This window comes from Sinocyclocheilus grahami, unplaced genomic scaffold, assembly GCF_001515645.1.
Source record: "Sinocyclocheilus grahami isolate Dianchi unplaced genomic scaffold, SAMN03320097.WGS_v1.1 scaffold839.1, whole genome shotgun sequence".
Taxonomy (NCBI): Eukaryota; Metazoa; Chordata; class Actinopteri; order Cypriniformes; family Cyprinidae; genus Sinocyclocheilus; species Sinocyclocheilus grahami.
The window spans coordinates 265,085-287,516 of NW_015506018.1; the positions used below are offsets into that span (position 1 = coordinate 265,085).

The window sequence follows — 22,432 nt, forward strand, 5'->3', positions numbered from 1 at the left end:
TTCGTATCGGGGCAGCAACATCAGCAGCCCAAAAAAGGCCTCTCCAAGCAGCAGATCGGAGGCTTCATGGGCCCTCTCGGTCAGCCATTTTTTGCCCACTGATTAGCAGGGGCCTGTCAGCCAGTAGGGCCCGTACGCCGACACCGCGAGCTATTCCAGTCGAGGCAACTCGGGCCCTCCTGGTAGGGCTACACAATCACGCTGCTCCTCCCCCATCGGCCGGTAGGGCTCACCCGTTCCAACGACGTGAGCTCCCGTTCAGCATCGGCTCGAGCCCTCCCGACCGGGCGCCCCAAACCACGTAGTCCAATACCAACAGCCGGTAGAGCCTACCCTTCCAACGCATAAATTGCTTCGGGCCCTCCTGATAGGGCTACCCAATCACGCTGCTCCTCCCCCATCGGCCGGTAGGGCTCACCCGTTCCAACGACGTGAGCTCCCGTTCAGCATCGGCTCGAGCCCTCCCGACCGGGCGCCCCAAACCACGTAGTCCAATACCAACAGCCGGTAGAGCCTACCCTTCCAACGCATAAATTGCTCACCCCGGAGAACGTAGGCTCTTCCGGCTTGCCAACCAGGCGACTTCTCAAAACATCAGCCCCCGCCAGTTCTCAGTGCTTATTTTGGGGTGGTTCTTCAGTCTGGCGGCTGTCCTTTGCTCAATTGCTTTTTGGGGGGTACTCTAGGTTCGGGCCATTCCCGAGCTCGGAGCCCTTCCCCGGACAGCACGCCAAATATGCCTTACCATACTTCAGCTAATTATATGCAAGCATGAACTCGTGAAAGTAGAAATTATTTCTCTTTGCTCCTGGATTAAATTGTCAAAAGTTATATAGAATAGATCCATGCCTGACAGATGAAAATCCTACTGGAAATGTTATTGGCTGTAAGTGAAATGCACCAGAAAGTCTTTCAATAATCAAAGACGGAATTTTAAATTCTTTACAATGTAAGTTTATGCTAGAAATGTTTTGGAATGGGATATTTGTCTGATTTGTACATATAAATATCCAGTCTGCCTAACTGCATCACTACATTGTACAGACATTACAGGTCAAAGCCATCTGATGTTCCATTTATCTAAATAAATAGGCCTAACATATATGGCTCTGAAATCACTGCTTATAAAAATACAGTGGTGTCATATTTCGGATACTTCAACAGAATTGAGGTCATTTGCTTTATAATTTTATTACTGAATGTGTACTTGTCTTTCTTTGCAAATTCAATTAAGTTTGAACTCAAGCTTGTTGTAAGCTTTTGCAACAAAGTGACCTTATTTTAAAGACTCAAATACACAGAATGAGCAAATGTTTAAGATAGAGATTTTTGTAATGGTAATTGATCAATATTTATATGTATGTAAATAAAAGCCTATTAAAATCTGTTCATTATATAAAGCGAATGTGTCTTTTTAGAAGACTTGGATTAAACCAATTTCAAAGCTTGAAATAATGATTGCCTTGAAAAAATATTAATATATATATATGGCAGTATACAGTATGTGTTCGTTTTGCCAGTGGTATTGAAAATTATTAGTTGTCATGAAATCAAAAATGACCCTACTTACTTTTTAGTGCACATTACTAGTCTTGTGGTGAACAATTGAACCGTGCAAGTCAATACACTGGGAAAAAAAATTGCCTGCCGTCGTAATCTTTAATCAAAAAACTGAAAATTCACTTCTGCTCTGGAATGGCGTTCTTGCTCTGATGACGTCAGTTTGACGGCTTTGGGAGAATCCTCTTGTTAAGTCGTGACGTAAGGACTGCTGTTTATTTAAGCTAAGCATGTAAAAATTTGCTGTGCACACTACAGTCTCCGTGCTCGCAGTGTCTCAGACACTAATATTTTAGCTGAATCACTGTCTGGTCATCTGGGATTTCAGTATGGAGATAAAGGTTAGGGTTATAATTTTTTCAGTATTACATGACATTGTGGGTGTATATTAGCAGTTTGTTGTTTTCTTGTGGCGTCTGGCAGAGCGTTAGGACCCAGAAGCGGTGACGCGTGATATCAGAAGTAACAAGCAGATATTTTTAACCACTCCTATCCAACCGTGAATCTGCTATGAGCAAGAGGTGGAGGTGCACCACAATAAAACCCCGCAATGTTTAAGATAGAGATTTTTGTAATGGTAATTGATCAATATTTATATGTATGTAAATAAAAGCCTATTAAAATCTGTTCATTATATAAAGCGAATGTGTCTTTTTAGAAGACTTGGATTAAACCAATTTCAAAGCTTGAAATAATGATTGCCTTGAAAAAATATTAATATATATATATGGCAGTATACAGTATGTGTTCGTTTTGCCAGTGGTATTGAAAATTATTAGTTGTCATGAAATCAAAAATGACCCTACTTACTTTTTAGTGCACATTACTAGTCTTGTGGTGAACAATTGAACCGTGCAAGTCAATACACTGGGAAAAAAAATTGCCTGCCGTCGTAATCTTTAATCAAAAAACTGAAAATTCACTTCTGCTCTGGAATGGCGTTCTTGCTCTGATGACGTCAGTTTGACGGCTTTGGGAGAATCCTCTTGTTAAGTCGTGACGTAAGGACTGCTGTTTATTTAAGCTAAGCATGTAAAAATTTGCTGTGCACACTACAGTCTCCGTGCTCGCAGTGTCTCAGACACTAATATTTTAGCTGAATCACTGTCTGGTCATCTGGGATTTCAGTATGGAGATAAAGGTTAGGGTTATAATTTTTTCAGTATTACATGACATTGTGGGTGTATATTAGCAGTTTGTTGTTTTCTTGTGGCGTCTGGCAGAGCGTTAGGACCCAGAAGCGGTGACGCGTGATATCAGAAGTAACAAGCAGATATTTTTAACCACTCCTATCCAACCGTGAATCTGCTATGAGCAAGAGGTGGAGGTGCACCACAATAAAACCCCGCCCTTTATTCAATATTCCATTTCACTCGGAAATACATCACAACACTGAAGTCAGTTGCAACTTCCGGTTCACTAGTACTTTAATATTGATATTTTTCAAGGTATTGAAGTTAGAAATTCCTATATCATGACCACTAATTCACATACTTTGCCAATAAGATAAAAGTGGGTTTTGTTCAAAGTAGCTATTATCCACATAGATCTTTGATATGAATGAATATTATTTTGTAATTCATTAAATATTGCTGACTAAAAAGTAACTAGTACTCTGAGTAGTTTTTGAGCGGGGTACTTTTACTTAAGTACTGTTTTGACACCAGTACTTTTTTGGGTACTGGTTTTGGGTGTTTCATTTTTAATTTTATGAAGGCTTCAAGTGCAGTTAATTATTTGTACATGTGTTCAGACAATGGCGGTGTTGAAGCTCTTTTATTTGCCGTCAAACAGTTGAGCACTGCATGCAGGTGTGTACATGTCTTTACTGCACTTCAATAATGCGACTAAAATAGGAATACTCTACGTGTCTTAATTCGATTAGTTTACTTCGATTATGACTTTAGCCGGATTAAGGTAATCAAAAATCTCTGTTTACATGGTAGATTCTTAATCAGAGTATTGTCTTAATCGTATTAAAATCGGAGTATTGTTGTCCATGTAAACGTACTGACTGATGCTAATATCTCTGCGGAAGATTTTAGAGATTCCCCTCTTGGCCTGTGGCAGGAGCAGCTTTTAGTAGCTTCAAGTTTGGTGACGTAGCATTTGTCAAACTCCATGTCATCTTTCTTATAAAGATCATTCTGTGTCATCAGCCTCTCCAGCAAAGAGACATCTACAGGAAAAACACGCAATTCCAGAGTACATTACAATAAAACATCCACATCATTTTGCTTCTGATGCTTCAAACTGCTTCAAATGTCTCCATTTTTATTGGACAACAGTCATGTGTCAGCAATAGTTAAAGCTTAAATTGTGAACAATAACAATACTTTTTTTAAGGAACATGTATTTTTAAAACAAAAATAATTATCGTCTAATAGGTAGAATGAGTGAGTGTGTGTCTGTATGTGCTTCTCACCAAGCCCATGATTAATGGCAAGAGGAGATCTCAGGATTGGCCCCAGCTGCTTGGGATCTCCAGCCAAAACAAGCTGTCCAGTGTCTGCATTCAGCAGACCTACATGCACACAATGAGACAATGCAATAATACCGTCTATGGATCTCACTTCTATCATACTTTAGTACTTTTACTACAGTACAGATGAGACAAACACACCTGCCACACTGATGATGGTCTCTGACTCGATAGCATGTCCTGCCTCATCCACAAAGATGTGAGAAAAAGGATCCCCAGGAAAACCACCAGTGACCCGCCTGCATGCACACAGTATTTACATACCTGCTATAAATCATGTGTTATGTGTCTGATAAAGAGAGACCGCAAGAGAGAGTTCACTGTGTTTAGATAAGATAATGCCCTTCACCTGCCAGAGGTGACCAGAGTGCTGACCAGGATCTTGTAGCACATTAGATCCTCTTTACATGGGGAAAAAATCATGTCTCCCTCCAGATTACTGATATTCTAAAAACACACACCCAACATAAACAATCAAAATAAAAACTATAAGCATACTTACATAAAGTAACACCATTAGGCATTTGTCACTTAAATCTTACTTAAAGGGATAGTTTACCCAAAAATGAAAATTACTCCATGATTTATTCACCCTCAAGCCATCCTAGGTGTATATGACTTTCTTTCAGACAAATACAATTGGATATGAAAAAATGTCCAAGCTTTATAATGGTAGTGAATGGGGGTCGAGATTTCGAAGCCCAGAAAAGTATGTCCATCCATCATAAAAAAGTACTCCACACGGGGTTAATAAAGGCCTTCTGAAGTGAAGTGAAGAAAAATATCCATATTTAAAACCATAATCTCTAGCTTACACTAACTGTTGTACGCACATTCATGAGAGTGGCGTTTCAGCTGATGACGTAGGAGTAAGCTCCATTGAGAGTTGACGAATGCGGAAGAGAACAATACAGAGGAGAGAGTAAAACAAAACACAGGTCACAAATTAGAAGTACAAAATGATATTTTGTAAAGAAAAAATGTCAGAGGATTTCAATATAAGCCAAGAGGCAGTGCTTGAAGTGGGCCAATACGCACCGGTACACAGTACCAGCACTTCTATATTTTGTGCGTACCGGCACTTCTGACATGTTGCCGGTACTCAGAATAAAAAGGGGTGAGTACCGGCACTTCTTTTTTTCCACTTCAAGCACTGCAAAGAGGAGACTGGTTTTCCTTTGCTGTAAACAAAACTTGGTTCTTGTGAGACTAGCATATTCTCACCGGAGCTTACGCTATGCCTACGTCCTTTGTCATCCACTGGAACACCACTCTCTCGTGAATGCACGTACGACAGTTAGCAGAAGCTAGAGATTACGGTTTATAAAATGTCAAACATGGATATTTTTCTTACCGAAAAGCATCGCTTCACTTCAGAAGGCCTTTATTAACCGCTCAGAGCCATGTGGAGTACTTTTTATGACGGATTCATGAACTTTTTTGGGCTTCAAAATTTCAACCCCCATCCACAGCTATTATAAAGCTTAGACGAGCCAGGATTTTTTTTTATATAACTCCAATTGTATTTGTCTGAAAGAAAAAAGTTATATATACCTAGGATGGCTTGAATGTGATTTTCATTTTTGGGTGAACTATCCCTTTATTTGCATTAACCCTGAAAGCCTGACATATGAGTAAGGTAGGATGATATTTAAATGCTTAGTATATGTCCGTGGGATGCATTTTTTTCTTTCTTTTATTTACTGTTAAACAGACATTAACCTTTAGAACTTTAGGGATATCTTTTGGATCGCGTGAGCTAGCATAAAGTCTGTATATTTTCCGTGCATCAACATGTTGACTAGTGATCAACTTTTCACACAGCTGATCAGCTGCACTGTTAGATGGAGCACAAGCTAGGATATAGGCACCAGGTATATTCTTCTCCACCTGCAAGATGTTGAGAAACAAACAGAAAGAATGACTGAATGCAACAGGTATTCCACTGAATGGTGAAATCTTTCATACATGCAAGCATAATACCATCCAATGCAACAAACTGACATTTTAATGAAGATGTGGTGAGGTTGTGTTTACTCTGCTGTGTGTGATAACCGGTTTTACCTGTTTGATGGCCTCCACTATCGTGACGGTTTTACCAGTGCCAGGAGATCCAAACACCAAGTACGGTGCCGGCTTGGACGTACCGGCCACAATGTGACATACTGCACTGTACTCTTCAGGGTTCCTCTGAAGCTGCTGATCAAAGAGCCTAGAGACAGACACACACTAGGCTCAAATACACATAATATTTCATTCTGAAGTTTTAATGACATATTAATAGGGGTCTTACTGACCTCAGTGCAGGTGGAGACGCAGGGTTCAAGCTCCTTGAGCCCACAGGGAACAGCACATCTCTGAGCTCGTGCTGGACCGCCATGTGTACTGCTCTGTGTTTTGTAGTCTTAACGGGAGACGATTCATTGTGAACTCCACACAGAATTTCATCTTATCTACATATACATGGTCAAGGAACCTTAACAAGCACCAAAAACATGTTAGATCAGACATCTGTTAATGATTTTGACTGATTGCGCCACAAGCATTTTTAAAAACTCATTCTTCATACCTTCAAGAGAAGCCGTTTAACCCGATCCCGATCCGGTCCACTTTGTGAACGTAGCCCTTGTATTTGGTCACAGTTGAGAGTTGGACCTCCTCACTCTTGGTGAGAAGCAGGTGATCTCCCCTCAGGACTGATGGTCTATTTTCCGAAACAATAGGGAGCTTTAATCCAAGAAATAGGCCTACACAATCAGACCCCAAAACCTTGTATTATCCTATTCGAACTAAAGTTTCAAGATGTGTTTTAAAGGGGTCATATGATGCTATTTTAAAGATCATTATTTTGTGTATTTGGTGTAACAGAATATGTTGACATGCTTTAATGTTCAAAAAACACATAATTTTTCAAATACTGTACATTATTGTAGGTCCTCTATGCCCCGCCTCTCTCAAACGCGTCGTTTTCAACAAAGCCCCCCTCCTTTGACGAGCGCAGTCTGCTCTGATTGGCCAGCTGACCCAGTGCATTGTGATTGGCCGAAAACCACAAGCACAAGTCGGAAATGTAAAGCCCTTTACCTTACCCTCGCAGCTTCAGCTTTCAAAGTAAATATCAAGACCATCAGTTCAAGCCTGAAAGGGCAACAGAGTCGCGTGACAGACTCAGTGATGATGCAGTACACAAGCCGCGGTTAAGACAGCTGACGTGCTATGATTTCTGACAGGCAGTTCACTCTCCTGTGATGTGACCCTGTTCCCCTCACACACACACACGACGCGTTACTCTGCGCTGCGCAAAACTCCACATTTGAACAGTCAATAACAAATGCTTAAACTAATAACAAAACATACTTACAGTCGCTGATTCAGAAGCGCCAGATTGTCATAGCAAAGTCGGAATTGGCCCTTTTTTTTTTTTTTAAATAGCCTGCACAGCCAGCCTTGTACTCTTCTAGGTTCAAAAAACTGTCGTCCATAAAATACGTTGCACAAATTCGAACATCTGGGTTGTGCTGTTCTGTTGTAAATAAATCTTAACCAATGATCCCTAATTGCATCTACTTCCGGAAGGCCAAATAAAGTGCTTTTGCTTTCGCACTGAAACACAGCGTCTCCCTGACATGGCTGCATCAACACTACCGCTGTTCCTGAAACCACGCCTTCTTTCTTTGCATGCATATTTGGGCGGCATTATGCTAATATTTCCACATCGTGATGTAGACATGTGGGGGCGTGTTAGAACGAGACGTTTTAGGTAGGTGTGGTTGAATCTTAACTTTTATAAAGAATATCTCTTTGGATTTGAGACTTTAGTCTTTGCAACTTTACAGATCTTCTTTATGCACCAAGAGCTTGTAACACTCCAAAGAGAAAGGAAAGCTTGAAATCACATCATATGACCCCTTTAACAAAAGACATTTCCACTCATGTTTAAGACCATTAGTCTCTTGCCATAGTCTTTGAGTAAGGTGACTTGATCTTTGTTGTATCTCTTGATATCCACATGCATCTTACACTCCTCCAGATACAGCAGTAAATCAAAACATTCTGCATAATTATGGAAGCCTAGCGGACTCTGCAGTAATGACCTAGAAACCATCAAACACATCAAAGGAAACATTCATTATTTCTCTTATTATTCAGAGCTGAATCAGGAACATTCATAACTCTAAATCGCATTTATAACAGTCGTAACATGCAGAGATGCAAAAGTATGAAACATGTACACAAAGGGGGATGCAAACATCATATATATTTTTTTAAACATCCTGTATATACATATTAAATTACTTCAAGCACAAATTAATGGAGACCTTGAACAGTTTTCGTGCCTCGCATCTCTCCTTCACACGCTCCACTATTTACCGCCTGTGTCTGTCACAAGATGTGTGATCTCTCCTTAGTACTCGTGGTCAGTAATGCTAAAGTGAAGTAGTTTTACTTTTCTGTAGTTTTTCAATGGCTCTCGGTCATAACGACGACATACCTGAGCAGTCGAAGGCTGCGCATTTATTGCATGGACGGAGCAAAAATTTAAGTTATTAAAGCATACGCACAGTTCCATTGAACGATAAATGTGTTTTAACAATGTAATTGAACCGAATGTATGAAGGAAACTGTTAAAACAACCACAGCAATAACAACAACCTTGAAATAAGAGCGTGAGGTTTATCTGATAGTCAGATGCGTGAAAGTAGCGTTCCTTGCTATAGTAAACAGACTTCTGGCGTTTTCTTTCAGAATCATCATTCACCGATGGAGAGGAAATGTTAAATACTATAGCATTTTATTTCATGAAAATGAGATAAAGAATTTTTCGCACTGAAAGAGAAGTGATCTCGCGATCATAGAATTTAAGATGTGCCAGGCTATATCTGCAGCTAATCTGAATAAAAAGCAGAATGAACTGATGAAACGTTAAGACAATAAACACAATAAATAAATACAATTTATGAATGATGCCGTGCTAATTGACATATCATTTATTACAGTGCAGAAACTATAAAGTATATTTTCTACCTTATTCTGTGCAGAAAATTTAAATAATTGTTTTTAGTATAAAACAATCAAAATTGCCATTAGGAAAAAAATTATAGATTGCAAATGATTGATTATTGTCCAGAGGTGTATTTGATTTCTTATAGCAAATTCAAAGTAAGAGATAAGAAAATAATTCCTTACAATTATTATATTTGACATTTCTGTACTTCTGAAATGATGGCTACGCCCCTGGTGTGACAAAATGTTAGCCTATACATAATACTTTTAAAGCTCTTTTTTAAAATCTTGGCTTACATCAATTTCTACATATGCCATATCATCATTAAATTAGCATCTAACAATGCACAAAAGTGTTTTTTTTCTCTCTAACCTATGCATCTGTAACCATAAAGGCTGCTGTGAAATTTGCCCCCTGACTAAGCATTTAAAGAATTTAGGGCAAGCATTCAAATAATGAATGCACTAAAGAATGCAGAATCGAATCATTAATCGAATCGAATTTAATTGTGAATCGAATCGAATTGAATCGTTCTGAATTTGAAAAAAAAAAAAAAATCATTTTTGAATCGAATTGAAAACCTATGAATCGTGAATCGAATCGATTCGCTGTCTACCCAAAGATTCACAGCCCTAGAAAATACCAATACATGAAACAGTAACAGGTAACAGGTAAACTTAACAAGTAGCCAAGAATAATGGTAACATGAAACAGTTTTTTTTTTTTTTGTGGCTGTAATAGTACATTTGTAAAAGTCTGTATGTCCTGGCCAAAAGTATCGGATGACCCACATTTTAGCCTTCAAAATGTCCTGCTGATAGGAGTATTCACGTGACTCTTAAACAGTGTTGGGCAGTAACTAGTAAATAGTAACTTAGTTACTGTAATAATATTACTTTTTGCAGTAACTAGTAGTGTAACTAATTACTAATACGATTTCAGTAATAATATTACAGTTACCATCCATAAAACAGCTTAGTTACTTCTGATGCCTCAACCCCGCTGATTTAAAATCAGATAATTCCTAGATTTATTTTCATAATTTTCACGACTCACACATGCATGTGATGTCCCCAGTGCAGCAGGCAAGCTTGGAATATGGAAAAGCTTACATCCAGCAGATAGAAATATTGCATTATATGGATTTTGTCAGGAAAAAAAGATGATCTGAGCACTGTTGTGTAAGTTGTGGCTTTACTTTACTCTGGCATTACATCCCACCCACATCCCTCTGATCAGCATGTGGTACATTATATTACTATAATTACAAATCTTTTTGGAAAATTAAACAGTTTCTTACAAACTTAAGTGAATTGATCAAATGCATAATGAAATATAACCGTATATGGGTAACGGAGAAATTACAATTAGCTTCAAGCAACACATGACAATTAATGAGATTAATACAACACTTCTACTTGAATGTCACAAGCAATCACTAATTTTATGTGGAAGACACACAGTTACAACTTCTGTGGGGCGTGAAGAAAAAGTAATTTAACTAGTAGTGTAACTAATTACTGTTGCCAGAAAGTAATAAGTAAAGTAACAATATTACTTTTGAAATGAGTAACTAATGAGTAATATATTACATTCTTTGAGTAACTAGCCCAACACTGCTCTTAAATATATCCGAATTACATCAAATGTGCATAAATCATCTGGCTAACTGGTAGCCAGTAGTAAATATAATAAGATTTCTTACATTGGTGTTAAAGTAAAATACCTTCCTGATCTGGAAAGACGGGCTTTGTTCGCGTTCCTCATTGCAAAGATGACTCTAGAGAAGTTTGGATGTTTGACACCACCGTCCCTGTGAATACAAGTCTGCAATAGATGACGCACTTATTCATTCAACTGAATTAAAATGAATACAGACGTTCACTGATGTGCATGGTTATCGTTTTACCTATCTGGAAACTCTTCATTGTAGATGTCTCCGAGTGTGTTTCTGTCAGTAATGGCTCTCCTGTTGGTTTCCTCTAGCATCTCAATGAAGTCCAGTCCAATTGTGTGCACAGCGGCTATGGAGAGATAATTATTCCTGTTTCTTCTGTTCATACTGTTTGATACTTGAAGCTCTTAGGTCAGTTACTAGAAACAAAATGAACGGTTTATGATCACACTCTCTCATATGAACCAGGCGCAACTGTTTCTACGGAAGAGTTATAAAGCAGACAAAACGAAACGTAAGCGATGTAGTAGGGTTAAACCTGCAGGATCCTTTCACGATATACCCATCCCTGCCATACGTGTAAGGAAAAATATGTTATAAAGTGTATAATGTGCTAGTATTCCTAAAACAAAAGTTTCACAATTATTAGAATAAACGCAACTGTAGCGTCCAGAGTTACGCCCCCTGCTGGTCAGAGAGCAGCACTGCAGATGCAGAGTCTGAAATAGCTCATCATAACCAAGTCTGCATAACAAAGTTATGATTCTAGACCAAGTGAGGATTATTAGCTTAGGTGTCACAGGATGCCTTTATGAAGGTTTGCTTTTCATCTAAACTTTGTAAGAGTGGCAACATAATACATAGTTTATTTTTTTAGCATTATTGAAAGTGAGCAAATCATATCAATGAAACGCATGCAGTCTAGTTCAATGACTATCATTTATCCTCGGAAGATGATAGATTTTTTTCCTTATATAAGTAATGATAACTTAATGTGGCGACACATTCCATTAATTAAACTACAAAAACTAAAATATGCAGGACAAAATTCTGATATCATATTTTCATGTTTTACTTTTGGATGACAACAAGATTGTATACAAGCGCAAAAAAAAAAAAAACTAAATTCCTTAGCAAAGAAATAATGCAAAATAGTTTCATGGTTCATAGTTTCATTTCCTTGAAATGAAGTACACAATTGTTTAATGATGTGTTTGACAATGCACTGATGTAAACCTCCAACTCCATTTGCAATTTTCAGACAATCCACTGGGACCACAAACAAAACCTTTACCATCAATTAAGCATTATTAAAATATCATTTCTGTTCTTTGGTAATTTTATAAAACAAGGCACTTATTTTAGGGCAGTAATCAGTGATTTACCAACCATGTGTTCCATTTATGCACTTTCTTTAAAACTAATAAAACTTTTCAATCAATATAGGCAACATTGCATACAAAGCCCTGAGATTAAAGGACAAGTTGGCAAATTTTCAATCAGATTTATATTGTTACACTTTCGGTATTATACGTAAATGAACAACGTGTATTCTTTCCCCATGTAACCTGCACCCAGATCTCCCGGTTTATTTATTAGCATATTTGTATTCCTGCAGATGCCTTGGACAGCAATGAGCCCAGTGTATTATGGGCATTGAAGTATTTTCAAACTTTTTGGCAAAAGGGACCGCCACAGCTCCTTTTAACTGTTTTCTCTAGTCATGCAGCACTGATTACTAAAAAAAAAAAAAAACCTTTACTTTAATGCAATGCTTACAGCATATAGTTCAATTTTAGCTTTAAAATTAAACTTCCAAGTTCATATAGACTTTCCCAGTCTAACTTCAGCAAGAGGAAGGGAAAGGGGTGTGGTTATGCTAATGAGAGAAGCCTGACTGGGAGGCACTTTAATAATGGCACTTCATTTAATGGTCATGTCTCCACTCAGGATTCAGATATTGCTGGACCACACTCTCCTCTGTTTCCACTAGGATGAAAAAGAACATGACAGTTAGAACTTGGTTCAAGATTTATTTTAAATCCCAAAGAAGAAGATAAAGCACAGAAAGTGCTTAATATTAAGTCCTTAATATTGTCCTATAAACAAAACAGGTGTACAGTTGTGTAGGTCCAAATACACCACCGTTTAAGAGTTTAGGGTCGGTTAGATTTTGAGAAAAGTCTCTTATGCTCACCAAGGCTGCATTTATTTGATCAAAATATAGTAAAAACATTAATATTGTAAAATAATATTACCATTTAAAATAATGTTTTTTTTTGTTAAAATTTTTTATTATACTTGTGATTGCAAAGCTGAATCAGTCATCATTACTCCAGTCTTCAGTGTCACATGACCCTTCAGAAATCGTTCTAATATGCTGATTTGGTGCACAATAATTTTTTTTTATTATTATCAATGTTGAAAAAATTTTATGAATAAATGATTAATCTTTGATGAATACAAAGTTCAAAAGAACAGTATTTATTTGAAACAGAAAATTTCAGTAACATTATAAATATCTCTACTGTCTCTTTTGATCAATTTAACAATTTAATTATATTTTTATATATTTTATTAATTAATACATTTGTTATTTATATATATATATATATATATATATATATATATAATTTTAAAAAAATGTTACTGACCCCAAACTTTTTTGAATTTATACTGTATAACCTGTCAGTAAATTATGAATTATGAATGTGCGGTCAAACTAGGCTTTAATTAGACAAAATTTCTTTAGACAGCAAACAAACAGGATGTGTTGTCACGCTCTTGGGCCACTTTTATTAAATAATAAATTATTAATACAATACATACTAAATATTCAAATATATGTCTTTAATTCAAATTTGCAGATCAGAGTTCACTATATTTGAATTTCAGCAATAGACTACCTTAAGCTTGCATTTCCTGTTCTGCATTAATGGAAGCAAATGAACTGCAAAGTCTAGTGTGACTGTACTTTAATTAAAGCCATGTCTTACCTATGATCTCCTCACGGATGTTTAGTGCTAGCAGACGCTCAACAACCGCATCTGTTTCCTCCAAGTTGGAAATATCATATCCAGTATAACCTTCCTCCTCAATGCAGTAATTAATAAACCTACAAACACATAGATCAACAAGGTAAAAAAATCAGCTCGCAACATCATCTCCCAAGCATGATGTATGTTATTATGCATGTGTTAGTTGGAAGTTTATATACCTGCCCCAGGTCGCGTCTGTTCGTAGAATGATGGGGTTTCCCACCATAATGAGCAGGGATTTTGCTCTCGTCACAGCCACATTGAATCTCTGGAGAAGAGAAAGTAAGAGGTGAAACAACTTTGTTTGGTAGACTTCTGTGTGGTGTATTGTCATGAGTTAGACACTACCTTCTCATTCTTCAGAAACCCAATGTTGAATGTTTCATCCAAAATGATGTGTTTCTTGTCGCTGCGAACAGTTGACACAATGATCACTTTCCTCTCCTGGCCTTGAAACTCCTCCACAGAGCCAACCTACACAACACACACAGCAGTCATGTTTTTGCTCAAGTGTCCTGACACAGATGAGAACCGATAACAGAGTGGAGATCATACTCATGCTGACCTTCAGCTCCTCAATGCCCAAAAAGGATTTAAGCTCTCTGTGCAACTTGATGGCCTTCCTGATTTTCTCCACCTGTAAAAATAAAACAGATATGTACAATAAAAAAATAAAGGCAGAGTGAACAATCATGAGAAGAAAAAAAATCACCTTAAAGAGAATGATAATGATGATCTGCATAAAAACAAAGTTTAGCTTGCTTGAATAACAGCCAGCAGTCTATGTGAACGGTTGTGTGGAGAACAACCAGTAGAAAATGTGTGTAGATATTTCTGACTGTCCATAAGTAGACTTATGTATTTACACTACCGTTCAAAAGTTTGGCATTAGTACTTTTTTGTAAGATATTGATATTTTCATTTCATTGAATTTATTCAGAAAGGACCCATTAAATTGATCAAAAGTACAGTTAAGACGGTAAGACATTTATCATGTAACAAAATATTTCAAATGCATACATTTGAACCTTCTATTCCTCAAAGAATCTTGAAAAAAGCCTCATGTTCTTTACAAAAATATTAAGCGGCACAACCGTTTTCAACTGTGACTTAAGCAGCAAATCAGCATATTAGAATAATTTCTGAAGGAAGACTGGAGTAATGGATGCTGAAAATTCAGCTTTGCCATCATTACATTTTAGAATATACATTTTTATTTTAAAATAGAAAATGAACAGTTATTTTAAGTTGTTTTTACTGTAGTATAAGATACTTCTTTCAAACAAATCTTACCAACTCCAAATTTTTGAATGGTGGTGTATCTCTGCAAACAAAGTTTCTTTAGGATTTACTTGGTACTAACTGCATTGTGCTTGCACATTATGCATCACCTTTGCTGTGGCCGAGCCGTTAAAAAGGTATTTTCACCTGTTTCCTGTAGGGGGCGATAATGCCAATCTCTTTGGGGGAGATTTTTGCAATGCCCTTCTTTGCCTGTGTCAGGAGCTTCTTCATGTAGTCAATTATGATATCGATTTCAGAAGTGTTGAAAAAGGAGGGACTGTTTGACTCTCTCTCATCCTTTCCAATCACTCCATGAAAAATCACAGGAAATCCCTGAAAATGCAGCACAGAGCAGAGCACAATGTGACATCTCCAGAAGCTACAAAATGTTCAAAGGGAAACCAATCATACTATAATTATCAGTGCAAAACTACAACACATTCAAAAAGAGGTCTTTGAGTTGAACTTTCTAGATATAAACAGTAACATCATCATTACAAAGAACAAGTGGAGACTGGTTAATGAAAAATGTCACATTCCTAAGCACCAAATGTAACCATGAACTACAACCAAGTTCAAAAAGGCAGTTATCTCAGTTTCTGGCCTTTACATTCCTTACACTGATGATTTGTGTGTGTGCGGGCATGTGTGACCGGATACCCCTTGAGGAGGAGGTGGACAATGTTTAAAAGTGAATGGGAGCGGTATTTGAAGATAAGCAGGTTTTCGAAATCAGATTTAAGGCTTTGAGACCTTTTTTAAGACCTGCACAAATAAAATGAATACATTCCGGTACAGAAAACAAAACAATATCAAAATAAATCATTCTTATTTTGTAATGTCTATGCTTTACTACTTCCAGCTGCTCATTCAAAAAGACGAGACACACAACCATCTACAAAATAATATAAAACCCATAATGTAAACATTGTCAGTTTATCAATGGTGCATCATAAGCAATCGTATTCATTATTTTGAAATGTGCAGTGTGCACATTTATTTAATTGAATCAGCCTTTTGATGTTTAATAATCACATATCCATATCACAGCGACCCAAATTTAAGACTTCTTTAAATACTTAACACTTTTGTTATACTGTTTAAGACTCTTTACGGTCTTAAATTTTAGCAAACCAAATGTAAGATTTTTTTTAAGGACTGCAGAAACCCTGCTATGTGTATCCCAACATATTCAATTGAGGAATACAACAAGCGATTCATCATAAAGAGGCAAATAAACACAGGAAGTGCTGTTAATACGAAGTTTCAGGCATCGTTCAGATTAGTACATGCTAGATGGGGGGATTAAGGAAAGAGAAAGCAAAGGTTCTTTTCTTATAGTTTTCAGCTGTCGCTTAATTTGGTAATAAAATGTGAAGTGGTGAACATTTTATTGTTTTAGAGATGAGTATGTGTTTTTTTTTCAAACATTTGCAACTGCTTTTTACCACTTAATTAGAAGCATTGCAGTTACTAAATTCAGTAAAACAGTCAAAAGAAGAGTCAAAAGTTCTACACACACTTGCGGTCTACATGCCTGCTTGAACACTTGAGCCAATTACAGGAAATATGTCATGCAAATACACAGACAAATGTTCAAGCGCTACACTGCACATGTGGGTATTGGGACATTACCATATCCTCTAATCGACTATATAAAAAAAACATGTACGCCAGCAACCAGATTTCAGTGGCTAATGTCAAATCTGATTACAAAAATGCAACTTTAAGTTTTCTCTGATTCATTACACAACTTTCACAAGAGACTCTATAAATTATTTTGATTAAATTTGACATGTTCCCAAGCCTGAACCCCAAGTCTTCTGGCTTAAACATTTGAGTGACTTAAGAAGATGCTGCATTAGAAAGTAGTTGCCAATGAGACATGAGTGAGTGAGTCAGCTCACTAGGTATGGAACACACCCAGAGACTAAACAATATCAGCACATTCCCAATGATGTGTCATCCTGGGTGCATATAGCAGCTGTATAACATCATAACCTAACCTAACCAAAATGCATTGTCTTGACATTCCTGAACTGCTGTTTACATTTACATATCAGGTGTGTGTGTGTGTGTGTCTGGGATGTCTCATACACTTTTTGGCAGGTGCTCCCACATGCAGTACTGGTGGGAGATCATCTCATCTGCACATGCCACCAACTCCCCATCATAGAACATCTCATTAGGAATCTTCAAAATGGATGGATGAGACCTGGCGAGATAGAGAAAGAAAAGTGTGAATTAGAGACATGTGAATCAGTGGTGCTGAAACGGATTCAGACTCACTTTAAATTTACATACAAAGTATGGAAGAAAGAAGCATTTGTGTCAGTTTTGTGGTAGAAATCCCACATTAATTCGGATTGGACCTATCCCAATCTATTTTACACAGATTGGCCCATTCCCAAACTTTTCACATGGCATCCTGTCCTCTGCACAGAAAAAACCCATAGACAAACCAGCTTCCTCTGGTTCCCATGTTCATTCATGGCCAGGAGTCAAATCTATGTTGAAGGTTATTTGTTTACTTCTTTATACTGGCCTGTGCCCCTATCTTTCCTACTCTTACTGGCTCCTGGCTACAAGTCAAAACTACAAATCAAAAAGACAAATGGCTCTAGCTGCTATTTGTTCCTCATTCTTAACCATCTGCACTCCCTCCACACAAAGGTCTAAGAATTTTTGATCATCCTCTATACATCGCGAAAACTTTCTTTACATGTGTCAGAAATTTTACCCTGACAAGTTCAAAATAGTTTTGTTCAGACTTGAGGACTTCGTACTCCATCAAGCAATTTTTTTTCCTCAGTTGGACCCTATTCAGAGCTTATTGTTCAGGGCTTCTTAAAGAGCAACTAGTCAACAAGCTGGTCAGACCACAAGTCAATTTGTAGTTTTGCAGATTATTCAGATTTTACCTGTAGTTCCGCAACAGCTTGGTTACATAACGGTTGTCGTATCCAGTAGTACCTTTCTGGTAAAGTTCATTCTGTGTCATCAGCCTCTCCAGCAAGGAAAGACCTACAAACACATTTACAATGTAAATTACAAAGTGAATCGAGTGTGTATTGTATGTGTGTTATTAGTCATCTCACCAAGTCCGTATCTAATGGCAAAAGGAGATCTCAGGATTGGCCCCAGTTGCTTGGGATCTCCAGCCAAAACAAGCTGTCCAGTCTCTGCATTCAGCAGTCCTAAACACACATGAATGAAATGCTATCACAGATTGATCTTAAATGAAAGATCTGACGGTTTTCATGTTATTCTGTGAAGCACTCCACCTGCCACACTGATGATGGCCTCTGGCTCCACAGCATGTCCTGCCTCATCCACAAAGATGTGAGAAAAATGACCTATAGGAAAACCCCCACTGACCAGCCTACCAACACACACATACAGTACACTCTTTATCTTTTGACTGCTATGATGTGTATGTGGGAGAGAGTGAGTTCATTGTATTTGTAGAAGATGAAGCCCTTCACCTGCCAGCGGTGACCAGAGTGCTGACTAAGATCTTGTAGGACATTAGATCCTCTTTACATGGGAAAATAATTGTGTTTCCCTCCACATTACTGTTTTTCTAAAGACAAAAAGACAATCAAACAATAACAACAAAAACAAAAACTACACACACACAAAAGTCAATTTTTGTGTTTGTGTATCAAGTCACAAAAGTCAACTATTGAAATATTAAAACATGGAAGAAATGTTTTGTGTGATTATTCCTTAAATTATATTTGTTTCATTTTAGTAGTAGTAGTAGTAGTAGTAGGTTATGTACATTCTACTGATAAATAGTTGTAGGCACAATGTCTTCCAATCAAACCGGACTTTTATTTTGACGGGTTGCCGTGAATACCTTTACAGTTCTGTGTATGAGATATGACGCTAGTTTTACTAAAATCAAACGCTAAAATGCTCATGAAGTGACTCTTAGAGCAGTTCTGGAAATGTTGTTTGCGTGTTTACATCCTCATTTAGTGAGACGGCAGACGCTGAAATCACCGCGAGTGTCACGCGCGCTTCATTGTGTGTAGTAAATGAAACCGCGCGTCTGCGCCATTCAATAACAGAGACGGGCAGAACATGCAGGATTCATATTTAAATAGACTTTTGCGGCTTAATGTTTACAGATACTAGTCCATATCATGATTTGATTTAAGTGTAATGACCTACTTTTGATTAATTCATTCAAAATGTTCCCGCTTATCATGCGGCCACTTGCCTGATGTGAACATAAAATATCTCACATACCACCACTTGAGAACGAGCCAGTGTAATGCAAATATATCTGAAAGGTCTGCGAGAGGATATCGTCACGTTCTCGCGAGACCAGTCAGATCTCGCGAGACACATTGGATCTCGCGAGATCTTGTGCCACGAGATCTCGTCACACCCCTAGTATTTACATTACATTTTAATGAGTTAAAAGAATGTCATATTCTGCCAACAAATTGCTGTTATTAAAAAAATAATATGAACCTAAAAAATTTAAATATCATGCGTTCATGTTAGCCTTTTGAACAAACAGTTCAAAGACTACAGTATGTTTCATACAGTATTTCAAAATGTTACATGTACATATTATTATTCAAAAATCAAAATGAAAATTTTTACATTTAACTTTGCGATGTAATTTTTTTTCCAATTATGGCTATGTAAACCAGAACTGAGTGACACAATTGACTTATTTTTCACTTATTTTTATTTACATATTTATATTTAGTCCATGTGGAATTTTGTTTCAAAAAACTTAAACAATGTACCATTGTTATTTCATATTTTCCATCAAATCTTTGTATTTTTTCATTTAGGTAATTTAAATCAAACCTTTAATTAATAAATAAAGTCAGACAATCACTAACCTCTAGGACTTTAAGGATATCTTTTGGATTGCGTGAGCTAGCGTAGACTCTGTATATCTTCCGTGCATCAACATGTTCACTAGTGATCAACTTTTCACACAGCTGATCAGCTGCACTGTTAGATGGAGCACAAGCTAGGATATAGGCACCAGGTATATTCTTCTCCACCTGCGAGATGAAAGAGAAAAGAAAGAGAAAAATCAATTACAATAGCTGTTCTGCTTATTACATTTTGCATACAGACACAATGAGATGATTTGCATGTAGGTGTGTCTGTTGGGTGTATATTTATTTGAGTATAACCAGCTTTACCTGTTTGATGGCCTCCACTATCGTGACGGTTTTACCAGTGCCAGGAGGTCCAAACACCAAGTACGGTGCCGGCTTGGACGTACCAGCCACAATGTTACATACTGCATTCTTCTGTTCAGGGTTCTTGTCCAGCTTTTGATCAAAGAGCCTATAGACACCCACCCCATACACACAAAAATACACATCCAGCTGAAGTATTCCATAATGTTTTACTAAAATTTGATTTTGTTGCTTAAGTTCAGTACAGATGTGTCTTACTGACCTCAGTGCAGGTGGAGACTCAGGGGTCACGCTCCTTGAGCCCACAGGGAACAGCACATCTCTGAGCTCGTGTTGGACCGCCATGTGTACTGCTCTGTGTTGCAGTTTTAACGGGAGACGATTCACTGTGAACTCCACACGAAATTTCATATTATCTATGAAACCGTCAAGCAGCCTTTACACATAAAACACACATATATATACAAAAAGTTTAAATCTGGTCTTTCAATAAATATGCAAAATAAGAACATGACATATGAACATGGCATCATTTTTGCAAACCTTAAGTATGTGAAGCATTTGATGTTTGACACTATCTTTCAAATTTTAGGGTCTGTAAGATTGCTTTGTGTTTTTAAAAGAAGTCTCTCATGCTCACCAAGGCTGCATTTATTTGTCAACAAAAATACAGTAAAACAGTAATCTTGTGAAATATTATAGACTGTTTTCTATTTCAATATATTTTAAAATGTAATTTATTCCTGTGATGAAGATTACTTCAGTCTTCAGTGTCACATGATCCTTCAGAAATCAATCTAATATACCGATTTGCTGCTCAAAAAACAGCTCTTACTATCAATGTTGAAAACAGTTCCACTTAATATTTTTGTGGAAACTATGCTGTTGCTGAACTGCACAATTCATATTAGAGAAAAATTATGTAATGAGTCATGCTTTTGATAGTGTTCATAAGGACTAAACGTTGTCCAGCTCAGCAAGATTTGGACTGGAGACGTGGCTAGAGGAAAAATTTGTAAGCATCAACTGGAGACGCCCAAAAGTTCACTTAAGTCAGGTGCATAGAGGAAATCTACAACAGACCCTTTTCAGTGACCCTTCTTCAGCATTTTTTTAGTGTGCTCCTTAGCTTAAAATACTTTGATTGAGCTGCAACCTTTTAACAAATGCTACATTTGTATTAATGGTAATCATGAGTGTTAAGAGACACATATTTCTTAGTCATCAAGTAATGCTCAATTACATGTGCTGATTTTTTATGCGTTTTCCTTAAGACTTATATGTAAATAGTCTTCACATGTGAACTGAGAAACTGAGCTGTAGTTTTGCGTTCTGGAAGATACAGTATGCTTTTATAATACATAAAGCTCTTTATATCTGAAACTTTGATTCTCGACAATATCAACCCTGTTTTATTTAATACTCATTCAATGATCTGATTCTCAAATGACACCTGTCATGAATTCCTCATACTTCATACCTTCGAGAGAAGCCCAGTTTGACCTGATCCAGTTCCACTCTGTGGACGTAGCCCTTGTATTTGGTCACAGTTGAGAGTTGGACCTCCTCACTCTTGGTGAGAAGCAGGTGATCTCCTCTCAGGACTGAAGGTCTGTTCTCTGATACACCAGGGAGCTTTAACATAACAAATAACATTAAATGACCTCAACACATTATACTTTCCAACAAATAAAAAAGCACATATTACTTAAGGGGACAGTTCACCCATAAATAACATTGGTGAAATTTTTTGTCTTTGTAGTACATTTATATTATATTATATATATATATATATATTATATATTATATATATTATTGCCCTTTATTGTCACTGGTCACAGGTACCAGCGAAATTAGCCATCCACCTGTCCATACATACAATATGACAAGGGGGTAGACAGGACAGGAGGACAGGGAATTTAAGAAAGAAATACAGCATAACATGAGGGAGGGGAGGAGATAAAAAAAACAGACCCCAGACTATGCTCCTATGGGGAGCACAGTGTGGGAACAGGGAAAAAAACGCCTCAGCAACATAAGCACATCAATACAGCGTGAGACACACGACAACAGGGTAGGGGGAGAGGGCGATGGAGGTAACCCAGCACAGGCAAGCAGCCATCCGGTCCTGCAGCCATTCTCGGCGCTGATCGCAGACCCGCTTGTCAGACTGGCGGAACAAAGCGGCGAAGGCGAGGGATGGGGGGT

At 37.5% G+C, this 22,432-nt stretch overlaps 1 protein-coding gene and 1 pseudogene across 1 annotated transcript in view; both read right to left on the reverse strand.

The window, feature by feature from the left end:
- Window positions 1–877: 877 nt before the first annotated feature.
- LOC107562774 (putative helicase mov-10-B.2) lies at window positions 878–11,705 on the reverse strand (annotated as a pseudogene).
- Window positions 11,706–11,807: 102 nt separating this feature from the next.
- mov10b.1 (Mov10 RNA helicase b, tandem duplicate 1) overlaps window positions 11,808–22,432 on the reverse strand; it is a 20,949-nt gene continuing 10,324 nt past the window's right edge. Inside the window, exons 8-23 of the mRNA XM_016247500.1 lie at window positions 21,705–21,859; window positions 20,487–20,660; window positions 20,225–20,372; window positions 19,913–20,080; window positions 18,530–18,627; window positions 18,329–18,426; window positions 18,143–18,241; window positions 17,966–18,068; window positions 17,142–17,259; window positions 15,189–15,377; window positions 14,326–14,397; window positions 14,109–14,234; window positions 13,940–14,028; window positions 13,719–13,837; window positions 12,645–12,711; window positions 11,808–12,425 (exon numbers count right to left, since the gene is read on the reverse strand). Of these exons, the coding sequence (XP_016102986.1) occupies window positions 12,650–12,711; window positions 13,719–13,837; window positions 13,940–14,028; window positions 14,109–14,234; window positions 14,326–14,397; window positions 15,189–15,377; window positions 17,142–17,259; window positions 17,966–18,068; window positions 18,143–18,241; window positions 18,329–18,426; window positions 18,530–18,627; window positions 19,913–20,080; window positions 20,225–20,372; window positions 20,487–20,660; window positions 21,705–21,859 (1,818 nt within the window). The 3' untranslated portion in view covers window positions 11,808–12,425; window positions 12,645–12,649. The remainder of the gene's footprint in view (window positions 12,426–12,644; window positions 12,712–13,718; window positions 13,838–13,939; window positions 14,029–14,108; window positions 14,235–14,325; window positions 14,398–15,188; window positions 15,378–17,141; window positions 17,260–17,965; window positions 18,069–18,142; window positions 18,242–18,328; window positions 18,427–18,529; window positions 18,628–19,912; window positions 20,081–20,224; window positions 20,373–20,486; window positions 20,661–21,704; window positions 21,860–22,432) is intronic.